The following is a 20579-nucleotide window of genomic DNA, read 5'->3' as shown; positions in this document are numbered from 1 at the left end:
ATAAAATTTATTTTGCCGATCAAGGACTGCAATTCTGTTTTGTCTTTCTGAGGAACGGCTTCATCAATAGCCTTCATGCTTTTCTGCCCGACTTCAATTCCTCTTTCATGAACCATGAAACCCAAAAATTGCCCAGCTGACACCCCAAAGGCACATTTGTTAGGATTCATCTTCAAACCATGTTTTCTTGTGCACTCTAAGGTCTCCCGTAAGTCAGCCAAGTGTTCTTTGTAGCCTTTGGATTTCACCACCACATCATCAATGTATATTTTAACTATTCTATCGATCAACTTATAAAAGATATAATTCATTGCTCATTGATAAGTAGCACCAGCATTTATTAAGCCAAAAGTCATAACAACCCACTCATATAAACCGATGGCACCAGGACATCTGAAAATAGTTTTAGCTATGTCTTCCATGGCCATAAAAATCTGATTATATCCTACATTACCATCCATTAAGCTAATAACTTTGTGGCCTGCCACAGCATCTACTAACAAATCTCCAATCGGCATAGGATAACCATCCATCGATGTAGCCTTATTCAAGTCTCTGAAGTCAATGCAAACCCTTAATTTTCCATTTTTCTTGTATACATGGATTATATTTGAAATTCATTCTACATATCAACATGGTTGAATAAACTTAGCTTCAAATAATCTTGTAATCTCCTTCTTGATTTCGTCTAGCATCTTAGGCTTAAATCTTCTTGGTGCTTGTTTAAATGGCTGATATCCAGATTTAATAGGTAGCCGATGTTCAACAATCGATCGGCTTAAACCAGGCATCTCATAATATTCACAAGAAAAACAATCATTATATTCCTTTAAAAGATCTATTAATTCTTGTTTATACTCAGGATCTAATTTAGCACTTACATATGTCGGCCTAGGTCTATCTCTAGGACCAATGTCAACTTCTTCTAATTCATCAACCGACGTAAAACCTTGCCCTAATTTTCCCTCTGTTTCATCAATTGGGGAATCCATTAAAATATACTCTCAGAGCCGATTGCTTGGATCGGCTGTTGACTCTCATTGTTGATCTGAATAGAGCCTCATTCCCAAACTCTACCAGAAAAACATTCAGTCTTCTAACTCCCAATAAGCTGGATCGGCTGTTACCACACTCACGGACGTGTCAGCCTCAACCACCTCAACATTATCACCATGCCATTGAATGAGACATTGATGCATAGTCAATGGAATACAACAATTGACATGGATCCAGTCTTGACCAAGGAGTAAGCTATATGAACCTTTTCCATCAATGACAAAGAAAGTAGTAAGCAAGGTCTTACTTCCGATCATCAATTCAACATTCAATGCCCTCTGGTCTTAGATGCATTGCCACCAAAATCTTTGAGCATCATATCAGTCTCAATTAAATCTCCAGGGCTCTTCCCAAGCTTTCGGAAGGTAGTGTATGGCATCAAATTAACAACAACGCCCCCATCAAATAACATCTTGGTCATCGGCTTTCCATCAACAAATCCTTTCATGTACAAAGCCTTCAAATGTCGGTGCTTATCTGGTTTATCAAATATGGCTTGTTGTGCTTGTAGGGTTAACTATGCTACTGCCTCTTCAATCCCCTCTTCATCAGAATCTTCATATTCTTGGTTTATAGGAGCCTTGAATTTTGCTGGTAAGAGAAAAGCCATATGAATATCAGCCGATGGACTACTCTTATCGGTTGTTTGCTTGGCACGCCACACTTGAGGTTTGCTGGATTTCTGAGCTTGCTCTCTTTCTATTTCCATGCTCCTCAAGCGTTGTACCATTCTCTTCTGACCTCTTGTCAGACCACCTGGGCACCACTGACTATCTTGCCAAACATACTCCTTTTCTTCATCTTCTTTATAATCGGCCTAGTTTTGATCAACGACACGCTTACCTAGCCGATCATGATCTCTCATTTTTTAGACGTCGATCCATATTACTATGTTGATAACCCAAATGGTTATGGATAGATCGGCGGTTGGTTTGAGATTGCTTATATTCCCAGTATTGATCACTGCATTCAGGACAATTATTCCTAGTAGGCAATTTCAAACCTTCACTCCAATAATGACTAAAGAAAGGACAATTCCAATGTGACTTAGCTTGTTCTCTTTCATATCTTCCTTCTTCATATCGGCACCTCTATTCTTCCTCTTCAAGCCAACGCTAATAATCCTTCTCTTGCTACCGTTGCCACTTGTTTAATAAGATCCACGATCTGACACGAGGACGCATAGCACCAGCCTTTGATGTTTCACCCTATTCATGTTGACTCTTTTGCTGATCACATTGCTGCTTGGCTTTTCTATATTTATCAGCCGTCATTTGAACTCTTGGGTCAACCGTTCTATCTTCCTTTGCTTTAACCGATGTTAAGACTTTAGCCTTTCCCTTAGAAAAATTGGTTTCTACCATATTTGTCCCTGCAGGAAAAGGATGCCCATCTATATTCATCGGCTTTTTAGCCGATTCATATTAGATTTTCCCTTGCTGAATAGCCTTCTGAATGTGCTATCGAAAAACCCTGCAGTCATTAGTGTGATGGGACATGGTGTCATGGAACTTGCAATACTTTTTCTTCTTAAGTTCCTCGGCCAAAGGGATTTTATGATTTGCAGACAGCTGCAGTTGCCCTTTTTCCAATAATAGATCAAAAAATTTGTCAGCCTTGGTAACATCAAAATCATAGTTACCTTCAGTTACCTTCACCTAAGGACAAGACATAGGCTTCCTACTCCACTTCCATTCAGCAGCATCAACCTCTGCCTCTCCCTCATCATCAGAGTATGAATTATAAGAATCGGCTGTTGCAACACCTCTTGGATATTTATTTTCTCTACGTGTTCTCTGCAATTGGTACTCATAAGTTGTTACCCTCTGGACTAACTGAGCCAAGTTTTCAAATTCCTACCCAACAAATTTCTCCTTGAATGCAGCAACAACCCTTGAAGGACCAATTCAGCCAATTGGCCATCAGACAGATTCAATGAATAACACAAGCTCCTGGTCTCTCTAAACCTCTGCATAAATTCGGAACATGAATCATTGCCTCTCTGCCTCATATTCGTTAGATCAGTAATCTTCTTTTCCCTGTCCCAGTATAGAAATACGCATGAATTTTTTTTCCAAATCGGCCCAATATCCAATAGAATTTGGCTTCAATGATGAAAACCAAGTAAAGGCCGCTCTAGACAAAGATAGAGGAAAGAACCGAACTTTGTGTGCGTCTTCAATAGATGCTTCTCCCAACTGAACAATGAAGCAGCTGACATGCTCCATGGTTGATGTTCCATCTTGTCCCGAGGATTTAGAAAAATCTGGGATCCTATAGCGTGAAGGAAGAACTACCCTATCGAACCATTCTAGATATGGACACTGATACGTGCCAGTTTGATTTTTAAGCTTTAGACCAAATTGATTCTGCATCATATCGGTTATCCTATTCAACAAATCATCAGGATTCACAACTGGAGCTGATTGTCCTTGCTGATTCTAATTTGCTTGATTATTACCATTATAATTCTGAGTACCCTGATACCCTGGATGTGGTAACATGTCATAAGTACTAGCATCAGAAATATCATGAAATCCATGTGGGTAATCATCCTGCTGAGTCCTATGCTGTGTTGCTCCCTGGAGGCGCTGATTGAAATGATTTGGATCAATATTCCTGGCGATCCTCTGAATAGAAGGAGCTATTTTTGAGCCGATGGCGGAATATGATTTGAAGTATTGAATGTTGTTGCCTGGCCACCTTGAGGTGCAGGTGACACCATCGGCTGTTGCACTGAGTGCTACTGAGATTGACTACAAGGATGTTGAGTTGGTTGACCATCAGAACCATTAGGTGAATGCTGCGCATGTCCTCCATTCGGCGGTTGACTTGTACTAGCCATATTAGTCCCTTGAGCCGATGAGGATGGTATGTTGAAATATACTGGTCCCATTTGATCAACTGGTGCTCCATAAAATACTTCTTTCATAATGTTTTGGAATGTATTCAGGAAAATCTCATTATGATTCTTAAGCGCCTCATGGGTAATTTTGTGGATGGTTTCAACAAAAAATTGTCTCTCAGTTGCTTCATATGTATCCGTCTGCCCATGAAGTAACACCCTTAGTAATGGAGACTTATGCAAAAACGTTGTCACGCATCCTAGTGTAGGATAGCAAACACTTGTCTTGGAATTCCTCCATTGCCTTGTTAATGATGTCCTTATCCTTCTCTGGCAAATCTTCATAACGCACATTGAGAATACTCGGATTATGTTGAGTCATGACGATTGTTGTCCCACTGAGCATGCCAAAAAGTGTGTTGACACAAAAAACACACTCAAAGAAGCCGAGAGATCTGCGGATCCGCTTGGCTTCAAATGCAGGATGAGTCGGTTTCGTGACCGTCGGCGTGCCAGTCAATTTGACCCTACAATTGACAAGTAAAAGAAAGATGATCAGTAATTTAAGGTGGAATATGTCGGTGTTGCTCCAGATAGTTCCAATGTATGGCTAATGAGCCATTGAATAAGGGCTATCGACTAAAGAGTCAATATCCAACATGTTCATGGTATAATCAAATTGAATGCTATCGGTTGTATAGCCGATACAGAAGAATTGAAGGTATAACACATAAACAATCGACTGTTTAATACAATTAGATCTATAAACAAATTAGATTTTACCTATTATCATTATCAGTGAGGTTCGAGGCGATACAGTTGTGATAAAGATAGCATATTAAAGCTTAAAAGTTGATAGATCTATCCATACTTCAACCAAATCATGAGAGTGTGCTATAATCGGCTTAATAGCCAATGCGTGCATAGCAATCGAACAACATCATATTCAATCGTTAAATAGATCCATTGACCAAAAATTTCAAATCTAAAGTCCTACCAGCGAGGATCGAAGCGATGCAGCTGTAGTAAAGAACGATATACCGGATTTCATTAGTCAATGAGCCTATTTAAAATTGAACACGTCTTGAACGTGTGCTATGTTGGATCAAGATCAAGATAGAACGGCCGATCGAGCAGAATTGATCGTCAAAATAGAGTCTAAGCACAATACAGCAACAAGCCGACCAATTAAAGTGATATGATGCCGATCTATCTTGATCTTGATCAGGTAAATTGGTGATATTGCCATAATTAGTAAAATACCAATGATAACAATACCGATAACCGGTGAATCTATTAAAAACAGTAAGGAAGCCTTACCAATCTTTAATAATTCGATAACCGGTGATTTAATCTAGATTGAGCAGTGAGGTCACAAGGATACAGCTTTGCTTAATCAAGATAAATCGATAATTAACTTATACTAAGACTTGCAGTGGGGATCAAACGATACAGTCGTACAAGAATAGATATAAGTTGTGACGGTACTTACAAACAAACCAGAGGTCGGACCTAACTGATGCAGCCCTGCCTGTTCAAGAACTCGTCGAGATCTACAGTACTCCTACTTCTAATGCAATGGCGAAAGCCGGAAAGATTGTATTGATCTGTGTAATGATTTTTACAATAACCAGGGTACCATATTTATACCCAAGGCCTAAACACGAGTCCTAGTCGAATAAGACCTATTACAAAACTTAGAATAATAGAAAACATCCCAAAATTAAAGATAACTTGGACTCTACTCTTTCCTTTCTATAGAGTCTGACATGTTCTTTGCTTCAGTTGATACCGCCCTAAGTCGGTACTGATGACGTCATCGCCTGTTAGCCGATTCTGACTGTAGATCCGAACCATCCAATCCCAGAACTGATCTGAATCGGTCGGTTGCTCAGATAATGCGGCTTTCTTGGGGAGCTCCGAGTTCCCGCGCTTTCCTTTCCAAAATCTGGTGTAAACACAAGGATTGAGCATAGCTTCGTTTTCTTTAATAACAGTGCAGCAGTTGAAAAGAGGGCCACGTTCATTGGTTTGTTTACATTGAAGTATGTAAGGCTTTGGTTGGATCTCATAAGAGAAATAAGAAAGAGGTGGGAAAAACAGAATGAGATCCAAACAGTCTACTACGCACGCATACTATTTAGAGATTTTTACTATGCGATGATAGTAAATGACACTACTTGCTCACTTTGTTTTTACATGTTACCTTACCTTTGTCCTAAGTCAAAAATTACTATCGTTGACTATCCATTTTTAAAATTTCTTATAGATTCACTATATGTAATTTATAAATTATGAAAGTATTTCTCGGTGAATCTAAAATATAAATCTTATGTTATGAATCTATATAGTTTTTTTTTAAATCGATGGTCAAAGATATAAATGTTTGACTTAATACAAAACTAGTATGAAATCCAAACAATCCTCACAAAAAAATCAAGAATCTACATTCACTACATAGAATTCAGATTCTTACTATGAGAACGAGATCAAAGAAGCTCTAATAGAGGTAATACAATGGTTATCATTTTCAAGTTAGTATGGGACCTCCACAATTTATAGTACAAGTAACGTCGTCTATATAGACTTCCTAAAAGCTGTGTTCCTTTTCAGTTGGCGGGGAAGTATGGATCCAATGTCTAGTGATCAAAATCAGTGGAGGCAGAGGAGGATGCAGTGAACAGATGGGAGGCATTGGCATGTTTCATGCGGGTGCACATGTGGAATCCGTGGGGAACCAACACAATTGAAAAGTATGGGCTGTAAGAGAGTCCTTTGGAATGGGGTCGAGAAGGAGGATTTGAGTGGCTTCCTTAGTATGTCTCCAACAGGAGACCCATTGCGGAACCCAAACCCAAAATAGGTCTCTAACACAATACCTATAGCTTCTAACAGAGTACCTATATGGAAGACCCATTTTAGGTGTCAGGAGAGGCATAACCTAAATCTGAGTATCCTCTCTCCTGGAGACATATTTGTAGAAAGGGTTGTCTTTTGGGTCTTGTTGTTGGAGAAGACCAAAAATAGGTATTGAACCCTTTGTCTGTAACGCTACCCAAAGGACGAATGTGTCTTGTATTTTAGGTCGCGGTTGTTGGAGACGGTCTTACTTTTAGGTGTTTGAGTAGCGACCCTTCTAGATCTGCCTTCAAATTTTGTTTTGAGGTCCTGAGTAGAGCCTCTACTAGAGCTTATTTTATGACATAGTAAAAAGACAATGTGTCTATATTTTTGTCGTTTATCGAAACAAGCATGCCGACTGACGTAGGGGTATGTTAAGTACCAGTAAGAAGAAATCAACGGATGGACCCCTCGACCGATCCCACGGATCGCTCGGGGGCTATACCCACCATCGGGTACGCTTGCACGCACCCTCTGGGGGGAGTCAGGGCGACCCTGAGTGCCCCCACGACCACCACTCATGGCTCGGGGGTTCGGCCAACGGCCCCGGGTTGCCGAGCGATGGTAGCCCCAGCCCAACTTCCACCGAGCGCATACTCAAGCCAGAGCCTAGGCGACAACCAGCGCCCCAAGCCACAGGACGGCATCCGACTCAGACCGGTCAGGCACCCGGAACCTGGCAGGTACAGAGTACGACACCATCTGCCTATTAGACGGGCACGAGGACCTGTCCACAGCTCTCTTGGCAAGGTCACGCAACGGGCGTGACATAACAAGATAAGGGACTCTACCAACTCTAGGGGCAAAGGGCCCCGGCCCGCTCATCAGCCCCTTTAGGCGGAAGCTCCTTGCAGGCCAAGAAAGCCTCAAGAAGGCTGACCTGGGGGAAGCTCAGCCGCAGCAGCCAGCCCCTGACGGTCAAGCGCTAGAACGGAGGTAGCAGCATTAGGAGGCGGTTGCAGTGCTGTCAGCTCCTCCCTACGCGACAAAGTGACGTCCAGCAACGCCACAACAGAGGACTCATCCACCCACTGCATAGACCATATACTAGAACCAAACCGACTTATACATCATGTCCTCCTTAGAATATAAGAGGAGGCACGACTCCCTGTAGAGGGGGTCGGACCCAATTCACTTGAGAAGGGCCCGAGAAAGAATAGCAACGAACTCTAAGATAGCACTGAGCGATCCCCTACCAATCTCTCAAAACATGGAAGGTCACTATAATGCTGGACTTAGAGCTCAGAAGCCCGAACCAGGATAAATCAAGCTGTGTCCCTTCCATGTTTTGAGAGTCCGAGCCACTACAGACCCACACACCGACTTCCGATGAACAATCACAATGCTTGCCACAGTTACGAACCCAAGACAGCTGGTGCGCTAGATATTTGAGCGTGTTCTCAGCTTTGGGAGCTTGGGCTACGTCACTGACTACAACGACGAACTTCACCCCCTCGAGGAGTCTCCGTCGAAGGACAACGAGTCCCCAGCGTCATACCCTCTGCTGGGCCTCTTGGCTCTTGGGAGCCAACATGGAGGTCCTCGCCTAGCAGATCTGAGTCGGCATGGGCCCGAACCCCATTGTGTCAGAGTGCCGCCAGATGTTCTACATGTTGGTGAACGTTCACCATCAGATCGCTGCACGAGAGGAGTTGCCACCGCCTCACCGCTTCTGCTATGTCCTCCCGGCGGGTGCTTCGGTTGAAGATGTGGCGAGATAGTTTAGGGCCTCCATGTAAGTAAGGAATGGATCTTGGTCGACATGTTATATGGCAAGAGCGTTGCGTCATTGCCGGCCTGATTTCAGGGACGGATGGGGATTGACGTGAGCATGTGTGAGAGCACGGAGGGCCATCTGCTGGTGTGAAAAACTTTCGTATAACTAGGGTAGCACGCGATGAGGGAAAAACTTTCGTATAACCCGGGAACCGCTCGACCGAGGACCCCTTCGTGCTGTCGGGTTGACGAGGACTTTAGAAGTTTTTTAGTTGCAGGGACAGATATGGATATAGATAGATACATAGATAGAGTCTTTTAGTCCGTGTAACCAAACAACACTTGTTAAACTTTGGTCTCCTAAACTTTTGTCTAACTAAGTTTTAGTCTATCTAAACTTTAGTTTTAAGTGATCCAAATAGATACTTAGAACCATATTTAATACACGGATGCACTCTAACATTCTTTGAACTTTAGACTCTTGGCTGGTGTTAACACAAAGTTGGTGTTGTAATGCCGATCAAGTTTATACTCTTAGATCTGGAGCCTAAATCCTGTGCATGTAGCACCTTTACCTCGACAGCACCCATGTTAGCACTGCAGTAGTCACTATACATGGCATGCATTTTCAAAAGCTACCGGACAAACCAATGCAACCAGAATAACCAATCCATTCTTCGCGTTTCGCCGCGCTGGCACGGACAGAGCACACCCCACACCCATGCCTCACTTGGCGAAGAGCACCTCCATGTCCTCCAGGCTCCGGCCCCTCGTCTCCGGCAGCCGCGTGTACACAAACACAAACGCAGCCGCCGCCACGCCGGCATACAGCAAGAAGCACCCAGGCATGGTGATGGCACCGGCGAGCGAAATGAACGTCATGCTCACCGCCGCGCACACCAGCCGCCCGACCGCCGTGCCCACGCTCGTGCCCTGCGCGCGCAGCCGCAGCGGCAGGATCTCCGCCCCGTACGCCGGAACCAACGGCCCGAACCCGACAGAGAACGCCACGACGAAGGCCAGCATGGACGCGAGGCACGCCGACGTCGCGCCGAGACGGAGCGACGCGGCCAGGGATGCCATCGCCACGGCCACGCCGCCGGTGCTGGCAAGCAGTAGCGGGCGCCGGCCGAGGCGGTCGGAGAGGGACGTGGCCACGAGGATGGAGAGCGTCTTGACCGCTCCGACGGCGACCGTGGCGCCCAGGGCGGCCCGGTCCGACGAAGACATGCCGGCGCGCTTGAACACCAGCGGGCTGTACAGCACGACAGCCTCGATGCCCGACGCTTCCTGGAAGAACTGCAGCCCGACGACGCAGATGAGGATTCGTCGCACGAATGCCGATGGCCGGACGAGCAGCTCCGTCCATGCGCCACTGTCGTCTCTGGATCGTGGCACGACGGTGACGCTGACGGCACGCTTGATCTCCTCCAGGCGGAGGTCAGCCTCGGCCGGGGTGTCCGAGGTGCGCGACAGCACGGCGCGTGCGTGCGCGTAGCGCCCGCGCATCGCGAGCCACCGTGGTGACTCTGGCATGGCCAGCACCCCCGCGGCGAGGAGCACCGGTGGCAGCACTCCCGCGGCGTACATGACGCGCCAGCCGAGGTGCACCGGCAGGTCAGCGAACGCGTAGTTCGACACGTAGCCGAGAAGGATGCCGACGTTGATAAAGATCTGCATGCCACGAGCAGAGCACATCCATCAATGCAAACTAATAATAAAGCTTCGAAATCATGGGCAGAACTAGAAGGTGTGCGTCCATGCACAGAATAGAGAATACTGACATCAAGCAAAGAGGACAGGACGCCGCGCGTCGATGCCGGCGAGATCTCGGCGTTGTACACCGGCGCGACGACGAGGGAGAGCCCGACGCCGACGCTGGTGACGAAGCGGGCGGCCATGAGCGCGGCGTAGCTGCGGCCGAGTGACATGGAGAGCGCTCCGGCCACGAGGAAGGCGCTGGCGAGCAGGAGCGTGCCGCGGCGGCCCAGCAGGTCGGCCGCCCATCCGGCGGCGAGGATGGGCACGAGCATGTACAGGTTCATGGAGCCCGTGAGCACCTCGGTCTGCGCGTCGGTGAGGCCCAGGTCCTCCCTGATGAACAGCTCCGCGCCACTCATCACCGCGAGATCTGCAAGGGTAGAAAAGAAACAGTCCCCACGTCACCTATATGGTGTAGATCCTTGCATCTGCTAACTAGCTAGAGGTTGAAGATGAAGATGGGACAGTAGTAGGACGACGAACGAACTGTAGCCCATGAGGACGGTGGTCATGGAGGCCAGCGTGGCGCAGGCGAAAGGGTACATGTTCCACTTCCACCACCGGGGCACGGCCGACTCCGGGCGTGGCGTGAGCAGCGGCGCGGCGTGGCCGTCTTCACTGCCGTCGTGAGCCATGGCTGGCGGGAGGCCGTGCGTGGCTGATCTGTTAAGGTGCTTCCTCAGCGTCGCCGCCGGTAAGAGAGTGGGAGAAGCAAGCAGAACGCTCTATTGTTGTCACGGGCGGCGGAGGGACCAGGAGAATTTGGTTCTCCGTCCAATCTTCCATGGTGGGGTGCGTGGTGCTTCCATCACATAGGGCGGCGGGTGCGTGGCCAAGTGGCAGCTTGATTGTGCAATTGTGCTGATTTGCTGAAAAAACAAACGTTGCGGTTCCCTTTACCAAATTGCAAAACGGGTGGTTTAAAAAAATATGGTTTAAAAAAAATTGCAAAACGGGCTGAAAGGCTGATAGAGCCCTTAGCCCAGCTTGGCTCGGCCCGAATTCCAACATCCTGATCCTAAGACAAAAAAAAACACAATTTCGCATTGGAAAAAAAATCCCATTTAACCTTCTTCAGATATGGATGGAGTCTGATTTTGTTCCCCCAATCGGAAAACCAAATAACTTTACTCCCTTAGCTGTAAAGTGTGGGAAACAAGCATAACGTGTATTATGGTGGGTGGTGGCCGAGGGACCAGGAGAATTTTGTTCTTTCTCCCATTGTGTTGTGCGTGGTTCTTCCAGCCTCTTTGTGCTGGAAAACTGAAGGATGCTCCCTATGCAAAAATTGCAAAACGGGCTTAAATGCTGATAGGTGCTTTAGCGCCAAATCCTTGTTTTGGTGCGTGTGCGCCGGCACACTAAAGCAACGCGCGGACACGTATCAAGAGTTGATTCGGCTAGAAACAAGATTAGGGTAGGATGGTGAGTACGTGGGTGGAGTGAGAGATGGGCGAACCGGCATGGTGGCGTGCTCGTCGCTGGCCCGGTGGTGGTGGACGAGGTGGACGGCAACGGGACAGATGGGCGGGGCTGCAGTGGCAGTGGTGGGGGCTGTCAGCAAGTTCGCTGGCAACCTGGGTGGCGGTGGAGGCCGGCGAGGTGAGGGTTGACTAAGTCCAATTTTGTTTTGTCCATCACAAAACCAAATATCTTTACTCCCTTATATGTTCAATACCATGCAAATCACAGCCCTCGGTGGTTTTAGGTGAGAAAGATGGATTTCACCTTTCTTAACATTACCATGGTCAACTTTTCTCCCTTAACCTTAGAATAATGCTTACTTGACTATTTAATACCGAGCAAATCATCACTTTATAATTTGGAGGTGGTTCCGTAGGATGTGTTACATATATACTGTTAGGTTAGCTTATCATTGCGTTCCTGATACTACTGGTGTCATTTCATTGAGTACTAGTGCTCTAGATCCACTGTACCTAATGACTTGATTTAATGTTTCATTTTTTTTTTTTTGTATTTAGTGGTAGAAAAGACTGTCGTTTGTGACAGCGACTTGTTGCTTGTTTTTGTACAATGTAACAGAGGAATAAAATGATTAGATATGTGTGAAATATTTTTTTAATAATCTTACGTCAACATTTGTGCTAAATAGATGATATTTTTCCCACCAATGTAACTCACTCTCTCTAGTGGGTCATCCTAGCACAACAAACATAAGAGGGAGAGAAAGTATGTCATATTGCGGAGTTCACTACCCATGAAACTATGATGTCGAAAACACCTTGAAGATCGTTGAAACAAACAAAGTTGAGGGATGTCAAATACAGAGATTTAGTTTTCTACACTACACCAGCATCAAAACCAATGGGGGTTGTGATTTGCATGGTATTAAATAGTTAAGGGAGTAAGGAGATCTGGTTTTTGCAATTGATGAAGCAATAAAACTATGGAAATTAGTTATGGGATGTTTAATAGAACTTTTCCTTTTACAGCTAACTCCTGGATCTTCAAGAAATTTGTTAATAGTCTAACGAGCTAGTGCTACTCTGCATAGCTCTTTTCCGGTTTAGGTATACTTTTGTGTTTCTGGTGATTGCAGTAGCGGAGCTAGACTAGCCCAACGCATAGGGTCACTACACATGCAGAGTTTGCAAGATGCATTAGGCATGTAGGGGACCCGGGTGGGGGGCTAGCAGCCAGTTCGTTTCGGCTGGATTGGCTTATAAGCCATGGCTAAAAGTACTGCTGGCTGGTTTGGTGTGAGAGAAAAATATTTTTTATTGGCTGATAAGCCAGATACAGGCTGCCGAACCGGCTGTAGATACAAAGGGTACCAGACAAACAGTTCTTTCTTCGACCTCCAACACCTTTCTTCGACTCCAAACTTCAATCCATGGCAGCAAAAATGGATGAGAGGCTATGTCGGGCACCCCCTGCACTCACGTGGGATGTGCCCCTGGCCTAGAATAGTGTGTTACTGTGTTATACTATAGAAAACATGAAGCAATACCTAAAGTCATAGTCCAATTAGTCCTATGCTTTCCTCCACCACTGCCCTGTTATAAATACTACATTTGCGTATGTATATACACTTTATCATTGAACTAGCAATTAATTCCCTATAGGCCATATCATTGGACTAGAACTAATTTTTCTACATATTAAAAAAAACAAAATAACACAATTACTATTTAATAACAAAGCTAAATAACACAATACTCCCTCCGTCTCGTAATATTTATCGTTTTAGCTCTAGACACATAAATTAATAATTAAGGAATAAATGAGAAAAGTACGGTGCACAAAAAAAACGAGAAAAGGATATTAATATAGAGATGTACTGAAAAAAAATTATTAGGAGTATAAATAATAAATAATTTAAGACAACTCTAGAAGGCTACACTGACGTCCGCGACCGAAGAAATTATTAGGAGTAAATCGCTTTGTTCTTTTATCAGGTACGGTCGACAATTACTATTGGCCCAGCCGTTCCTTAAGCATCGAACGGGCGCACCATCAGGCTGCGGATGGCACAGGAACGGGCGCAGTGAACTGAAGAGCATACCAGCTGCATAAGCATGTGTGTGGCGCTGAACGCTGTTGAGCTGCACTGTTCCAACACCAGCAATTATTTTGTCATGTCCACTTCTGTGAGTATTATTGGTATTTTCTCATGTCCCTTTCATCAAGGCATATAATTTGCCAATACTACTCTATATCACCGACCGAGCTGCTAGTGATCACAATCACAAAAACGACCTTGTACTAAGTATCCAAACTGGACGGCAAAGTCGTTGGTGCCAAAGAGAAACGTACGTAACCAAGCCGAGGAGCTATATGTACGCCGCCGCGCGCCATGGCACAGGCTGCTCTGTCGGCAGCGCCGATGGCACTGAGGCACCGCTCCTTTCCATCGTCGCATGCTGCTTCTCTGATCCACGGCCATCCATCCCAGGATTTCCGTGTCCGCAGTTGGTGCTTCCCCCAGCGGAGGTGGTGCAGTTTGGTCGGCCGGCCGGCCTGCCCCACGGCGGCGGATGTTGAACTGGCGGTAGAGTCTGCGAGGCTGCCAGCAATGGTTGGTTTGGAAAGTGATATGGTGGGCAGGTGGGGTCCCCACCGATGGCGTCAACTATAGGGGCTTCGCTCTACCCCTACCCTCGCTGGGATATGGCGTCAACTATGGTTGGTTTGGGAAGTGGAGGAGGTCGAGCGTGTCCCACAGGAAGGTAGGAAGGGAGAGCGTGACGTGGAAATAAAGGTACACGACACGGACGACGGGTCACAACCAAATCAAATCAAGAGTAAACGGCCATTAATTAATCATCCGTTACAGTAACGTCTCCAGGGTATTTATATGCCATACCTATGGACAAAAGAAAATTACAGTAGCCCCTAGACAAACTAGGGGTCTTCTTACATGGATAGGGGGGGCTATGGTCTTTTGACCCTTTGCCTCCAACCACTCTCCTAACGCCATCTGGAGCTCCACTTGAAGGGACCACGATTCTCTGTTCTCCATCAAACGACGACCGAACAGACATTGTGAGGGTTCTCTCTAGCCGGCTAGGCCTCGCGGGCGGTACTCAGTCCTGCAAAGCCAAAGAGTAAAGGCATCCCTCGTAGGGGGCTTTTGCGAGGCAGCACGGGGTGAGGCGATGAAGGGGTCTGGGTGCCCACGTCTCCCAGGCCGAGGATGGCATTCAAGCCCCGAGCGAGGGTTCATTGGCAGCGGCAAGGCGTACCTCCGACCAGTGGTGCTGTGATGCCAGAAGCATGCAAGGGTCCTGCCCTGGCTAAGGCGAGGGTGGGGTGCCACGTGGAGGATGTTCCCCCAACAATATCGACTTAGTATACAGATTAAAATCGAATACGAATACGGATATTCATATTGACACTAAGACAAATATGCATACCGAGCCTATGGCGTAGCGTGGGCCTAGTTCATATATGCGGATGTGCATTTTAAAAGTTTAAGGATCTAAATGGCACACTACCAAGTTTAGGGGTTGTTATGGCGTCGCTGGTGCCAGCGTGGACCGCCACATCAGCAAATGGGTCTAGTCTGGACTTGTTTGGACCTATGACATACCATGTGCCAAGTTCAAGGACCTGGATATGTATTTTAGGAGTTTGGGGACCTAGATGACACACTCTACCATGTTTAGGGACTGTTGGTGCATTTTACTCCTCCATTTGCAGAATTGTGAAATGGGCTCAAAGCCTAATCCCTTAGCGTAGCTTGGCTTGGCCCGAATTCCAACATCATGATCCTAAACAGCTTTGCATTGGAAAAAAGTCCATTTTCAAATATTGACCGACTCTAATTTTGTTTCCCAATCCTAGAACCAAGTATCTTTAGTGCCTTGATTGTTCAACACCGAGCATGACACAAGAGTGTGGGAGGCAATAGGCAAGCATAATGGTGTATTGTGGTGGGTTGTGGCGGAGGGACCAGGAGAATTTGGTTATTCCATTGTGTTGTGTGTGGTGCTTCTAGCCTCTTTGTGCTGGAAAAACGAAGGATGCTCCCTGTGCCAAAATTTCAGAACGGGCTCAAAGGCTGATAGGGGCTTTAGCCTCAAAATCTTGTTTGGTGCGCGTGCGTCAGCACACCTTAGCAATGCGCGAACACGTGTCGAGAGTTGATTAGGCCGGCAACGATATTAATTACGGGGGTTGGGCGAGTGACTGGCGGTGTGCTTATCATTGGTTGCGGGGGTGGTGGACGAGCTGGGCGATGATGGGGAATATGGGTGGGGTTGCAGTGTCAGTGGTGGGCTTGCAGCGAGTTTACTACTAGCAATCTGGGTAGCAGTCAAGGCAGCGAGGTGAGGGCAGTTGGGGAAGATGAGTAGAGGAAAAAGACGATGTGATGTGAGGAAGGAGAAAAAAAATCTCACGCTAGTACTTAACAATGCTCTCACGTCAGATAGCGGCCTCGCTTTAGCCTATGACCCAAATTCCCCCATGCATAAGACAGTTTTGCAATTGAAAAAGTTTGCTTAACCTTCATTAGAATTGACTAAGTGCAATTTGGTTCCATCAATCACAAGACCAAATATCTTTACTCCCTTAGATGTTCAATACTGTATTGCGGAGTTCACTACCCCAAGAAAGTATGACATCCAAAACACCTTCAAGATCATTGAAACAAAGTTGAGGGATGTCAAACAGAGATTTAATTTTCTACATTACACCAACATCAAAACCACCGAGGGTTGTACTTTGCATGGTATTAAATAGTTGAGGGAGTAAGGAGATCACTGGTTTTTGTAGTTTATGGAGAAATCAGACTATGGAAATTAGTAATGAGATGTTAAATACTCCCTCCATTCCAAATTATAAGACGTTTTGGCTTTTCTAGATATATGACTTTATGTATCTAGAAAAGTTAAAATATCTTATAATTTGTGACGGAGGGAGTGGAACTTTTCCTTTTGCAGTTGACTCCTGAGTCTAACTAGCTAGTCGCACTGTATGCATAGTTGATTTCAGGTTCCTCCATATGCAGTTTTTGCTAGATCGATGCATTAGGCTTGTAGGGCTGGATCCAGAGTAACAAATTAGTAGGGGCCAGAGATAAAGGTACTAGATAAACAACTTCTTTCTTCGACCTCCCACACCTTTCTTCAACTCAAAACTTCAAATCCATGGCAGAAAAAATGGAGAAGAGGCTACCACTTGGCCCTAGGGAGCAGGGGCTCGGACACCTCTGCATTCATGTTGGATCCGGCCCTGGCCTCTATAGAACAGTGTGTTATATAATATAGGGTCCGTTTGGCAGGACTCCATCTCCTTCAAAAACAGCTATTATAAAGGAGCAAATTCTCTTAGAGAGTTGAAGCCGTTTTTTTAGCACCGTTTAACTTTTAGCACCGTTTAACAAAAACAGCTTCTCCGGATACGCAAAAGAGTAAAAAAGTCATTAATGCCCTTATTTTTTTCTTTTTTTTCTTACCTTATCCGTTACCCAGCCCACCGTGACCCATTATTTCTCCTCCCCTCCCCTTCATTATTTTCTCTCTCCTCGTCCTCTCCCCAACCTCTCACCTCCCGCATAGACGCGAGTAAAGATGGCAATGGGGCCCCGATACCCGATACTCGACGGGTATTTGATCCATCAGAGGACGGGGATGGGATCATATCTTTACCCTCGGGCATCTAAATGGACAAGAATCCATCCCCGACAGGTATAGAGGGTATAGGAACGTTCCATGTTTATCCGTCTCATTTACCCGTTGGGGAACCCGACTATTTAAGTTGTCATGCGAGTATTAGGCCCAAAGAAGCTCAACATAGGTACTTTGATCCAAATCTGAACAATCATATATAGTTTATGTGTTCTAGGAACCCTAGTTCAATTTTTCTCACCATCTCCGCTAGCAGCACAAGCACGCCTGCCTCACGAGCGCTCGTGCCCCTCGCTTCCTCAGTTCGGTCTCTCTGGCACCTTTGCTCGTCCTCCTCGCAACCTCGCTCCTTCTCCTCGGCATCTCCGAGGCTCCGACGCTTATATCCGAGTAAAGAAGAAACGTCTTCGATTGTAAAGCTACGACCCCAAGTGTCCCTGTTTATCGGGTATGCAGTACCCGTCGGGTATATGTTACCCGACCGATGCCCGACGGGTATGGAGATGGGTAAAAATCTATACCCAAGACAGTTAACGGGGACGGAAACAAAATGAATTTTTCATAGCGGGGAAGAGAACGTTCCGATAATACCGGTTGCCATCCTTAGACGCGAGAAGTCCTCGGAGATCCGGCGGTCCGGCAAACCCGTGCCCAGCGTCCGCACCCAGCAGCCACGCGCTCGGAGCCACGCCGGGACACCCGTCACACCGGTTTTAAAATAGTCGCTTTATTTGCAGGCCTGTGGTCAACATCAGAGAGCATACTAGCTAGCTGCATAAGCACGTGGCGCTGAACGTTGTATTGGCGCAGCACGTGGCGCTGAACGTTGTATTGGTGCAGCCGTCCCTTTCAAGGCCCCCCCACTCACTGCTCACTGCTGCTGAGTATTATTGGCATTTTCTCATGTCCGTTTATCAAGCTATATGTTCGCTTCTCTCGAAATCCATCATTTTCAGTTTATTTTTTTAATTAAAATAATTTTTTTTCATGATAAAACAATCAGAGTAATATTTCGAATTTTTTTTTTTGAGCGAAGTGAACGTAGCCCATATCACCGACCGAGCTGCTAGTGACCACATACAATCACAACACCACCTTGTACTAACTACCAAGTATCAAAGCAGAGGAGCTACGCGGCCGCCATGGCTCAGGCTGTCAGCAGCGCCGATGCCACTGAGGCGCCCCTGCTCCTCTCGTCGCCGCCACCGCCAGCAGGTACACCGCGCAGGAACTGGTTCGCCTTCATCTGCGCCACGCTCGCCTCCGTCACCACCATGCTACATGGCTACAGTACGTACGTCGTTGCTGCAAGTTTTTACTACATCACGAAGAGATGCTACCTCATGCTTCCGATCCCTACGTGTTTTCCAGACCTGACGCTGATGAGCGGCGCGGAGCTGTTCATGCGGGAGGACGTGGGGCTCACCGACGGGGAGGTCGAGGTGCTGTCGGGGTCGATGAACGTGTTCATGCTCGCGTCCATCCTCGCCGCCGGGTGGGTGGCCGACCAGCTGGGCCGCCGCCGCACCCTCGTGCTCGCCAACGCCTTCCTCATGGCCGGCGCGCTCGCCATGTCGCTGGGAACCAGCTTCGGCGCGCTCATGGCGGCGCGCTTCGTCACCAGCGTCGGCTCCGGGTTCGCCCGCGTCGTCGCCCCCGTGTACAACGCCGAGATATCGCCGGCGTCCACGCGCGGCGTCCTGTCATCCATGCTTGACGTCTGCATTTTGAATACAGCATACATCATGCTGGTTGATTAAAAAAGCTCGTTTTCGTCGTCTTTAATTAATGAAAAGACGTGCATCAACGTGCAGATGTTCATCAACGTCGGCATCCTGCTCAGCTACGTGTCCAACTACGCCTTCTCCGGCCTGCCGGTGCACCTCGGGTGGCGCGTCATGTTCGGGGTCGGCGTCATCCCGCCCGTGTTCATCGCCGCCGGGGTGCTCCTCATCATGCCGGAGTCGCCGCGGTGGCTCGTGATACGTGGCCGCCACAGCGACGCGCGCGCGGTGCTCCTGCGCACGTCGGATGCCCCGGCCGACGCCGACCTCCGGCTCGGGGAGATAAAGCGAGCGCTCGCTGACGCCGAGCCACCACCACCCGCTGCCGCACGCCACGGCGGCGGCGGTGCTGGTGTCTGGAAGCAGCTCCTCGTCCGGCCATCGACAAGCGTGCGGCGGATCCTCACGTGCGTTCTCGGGCTGCAGTTCTTCGTGATGGCGTCCGGCGTCGACGCCATCCTCCTCTACAGCCCGCTGGTTTTCAAGGCGGTCGGCATGACGTCCAAGTCCGCCGTCCTCGGCGCCACCGTGGCCATCGGAGCGGTCAAGACGTGCTTCATCCTCGTGGGCATGCTCTTCACCGACCGCCTCGGCCGGCGCCCGCTCCTCCTCGCCAGCACCGCGGGCGTCGCCGTGACCGCGGCCGCCCTTGCCATGACGCTGTACGTAGGCACGAACACGACGTCGCCGTCACCAGCCACGGCCGCGGCGTGCCTGGCGTCGGCACTGGCCGTCGTGGCCACGTACTCCATCGGGTACGGGTCGGTGGTGTCGGCTTACAGCGCGGAGGCCTTGCCGCTGCGGCTCCGCGCACAGGCCTCGAGCCTGGCCATGGCGGTGAACAAGCTCACGGGCGCAGTGGTGAGCATGACGTTCATCTCGCTCGCCGACGGGATCACCATGCCTGGGTGCTTCTTCCTCTACGCTGCGGTGACGGCGGCTGCGTTTGTGTTTGTGTACACGAGGCTGCCGGAGACCAAGGGCCGGAGCTTGGAGGACATGGAAGTGCTGTTCGACAAGTGAGGGCAGCCACACATAGTTTGCTATTTCGATCTGTCCGTCAGATCGTCAATAGTAATGATAGTTTGGTCTTGATATCCATTTAATACTATGTAGCGTGAATGTGCGTTGCTACAGGATAACTAACAATTTATACTAAAAACACACGGATCACACGAGAAGATAACAATACTGTTAAATTAAATACCAACGTTAAAGTGACATTTAATCCAAAAAGCAAAGTTTATGAATTTAACATAGTCACGGAGTGCGCGGCGTCACAGACTCACAAACTCTAGAGCTTTCAGAGATTGGGTCGAATCCAACCTAGAACCTCGGAACCCTGCATCTTTTCCTGGACGGGCTTCACTTCGGATGTGCCGGTAGCAATATCAACGATCTCCGGTTGATGGACCAAGTCGT

General features: G+C 47.5%; 2 protein-coding genes across 2 annotated transcripts; one reads left to right on the top strand and one right to left on the bottom strand.

Annotated features, from left to right (window-relative positions):
- Window positions 1-8948: 8948 nt before the first annotated feature.
- Window positions 8949-11045, bottom strand: LOC136482704 (polyol transporter 5-like). The gene is made up of 3 exons (XM_066479906.1): window positions 10767-11045; window positions 10303-10649; window positions 8949-10192 (listed from the first exon to the last, which is right to left on the bottom strand). The coding sequence occupies exons 1-3, from the start codon at window positions 10912-10914 to the stop codon at window positions 9245-9247; spliced, it is 1443 nt and encodes a 480-aa protein (XP_066336003.1). The 5' UTR covers window positions 10915-11045; the 3' UTR covers window positions 8949-9244.
- Window positions 11046-18429: 7384 nt separating this feature from the next.
- On the top strand, window positions 18430-20285 carry LOC136482703 (polyol transporter 5-like). Its single transcript, XM_066479905.1, has 3 exons — window positions 18430-18663; window positions 18745-19091; window positions 19188-20285. The coding sequence occupies exons 1-3, from the start codon at window positions 18516-18518 to the stop codon at window positions 20178-20180; spliced, it is 1488 nt and encodes a 495-aa protein (XP_066336002.1). The 5' UTR covers window positions 18430-18515; the 3' UTR covers window positions 20181-20285.
- The last annotated feature ends 294 nt before the right edge of the window (window positions 20286-20579 follow it).

The sequence above is a fragment of the Miscanthus floridulus genome, chromosome 9, assembly GCF_019320115.1.
Source record: "Miscanthus floridulus cultivar M001 chromosome 9, ASM1932011v1, whole genome shotgun sequence".
Classification (NCBI taxonomy): Eukaryota; Viridiplantae; Streptophyta; class Magnoliopsida; order Poales; family Poaceae; genus Miscanthus; species Miscanthus floridulus.
This window is presented reverse-complemented; position numbering and strand designations above follow the sequence as displayed.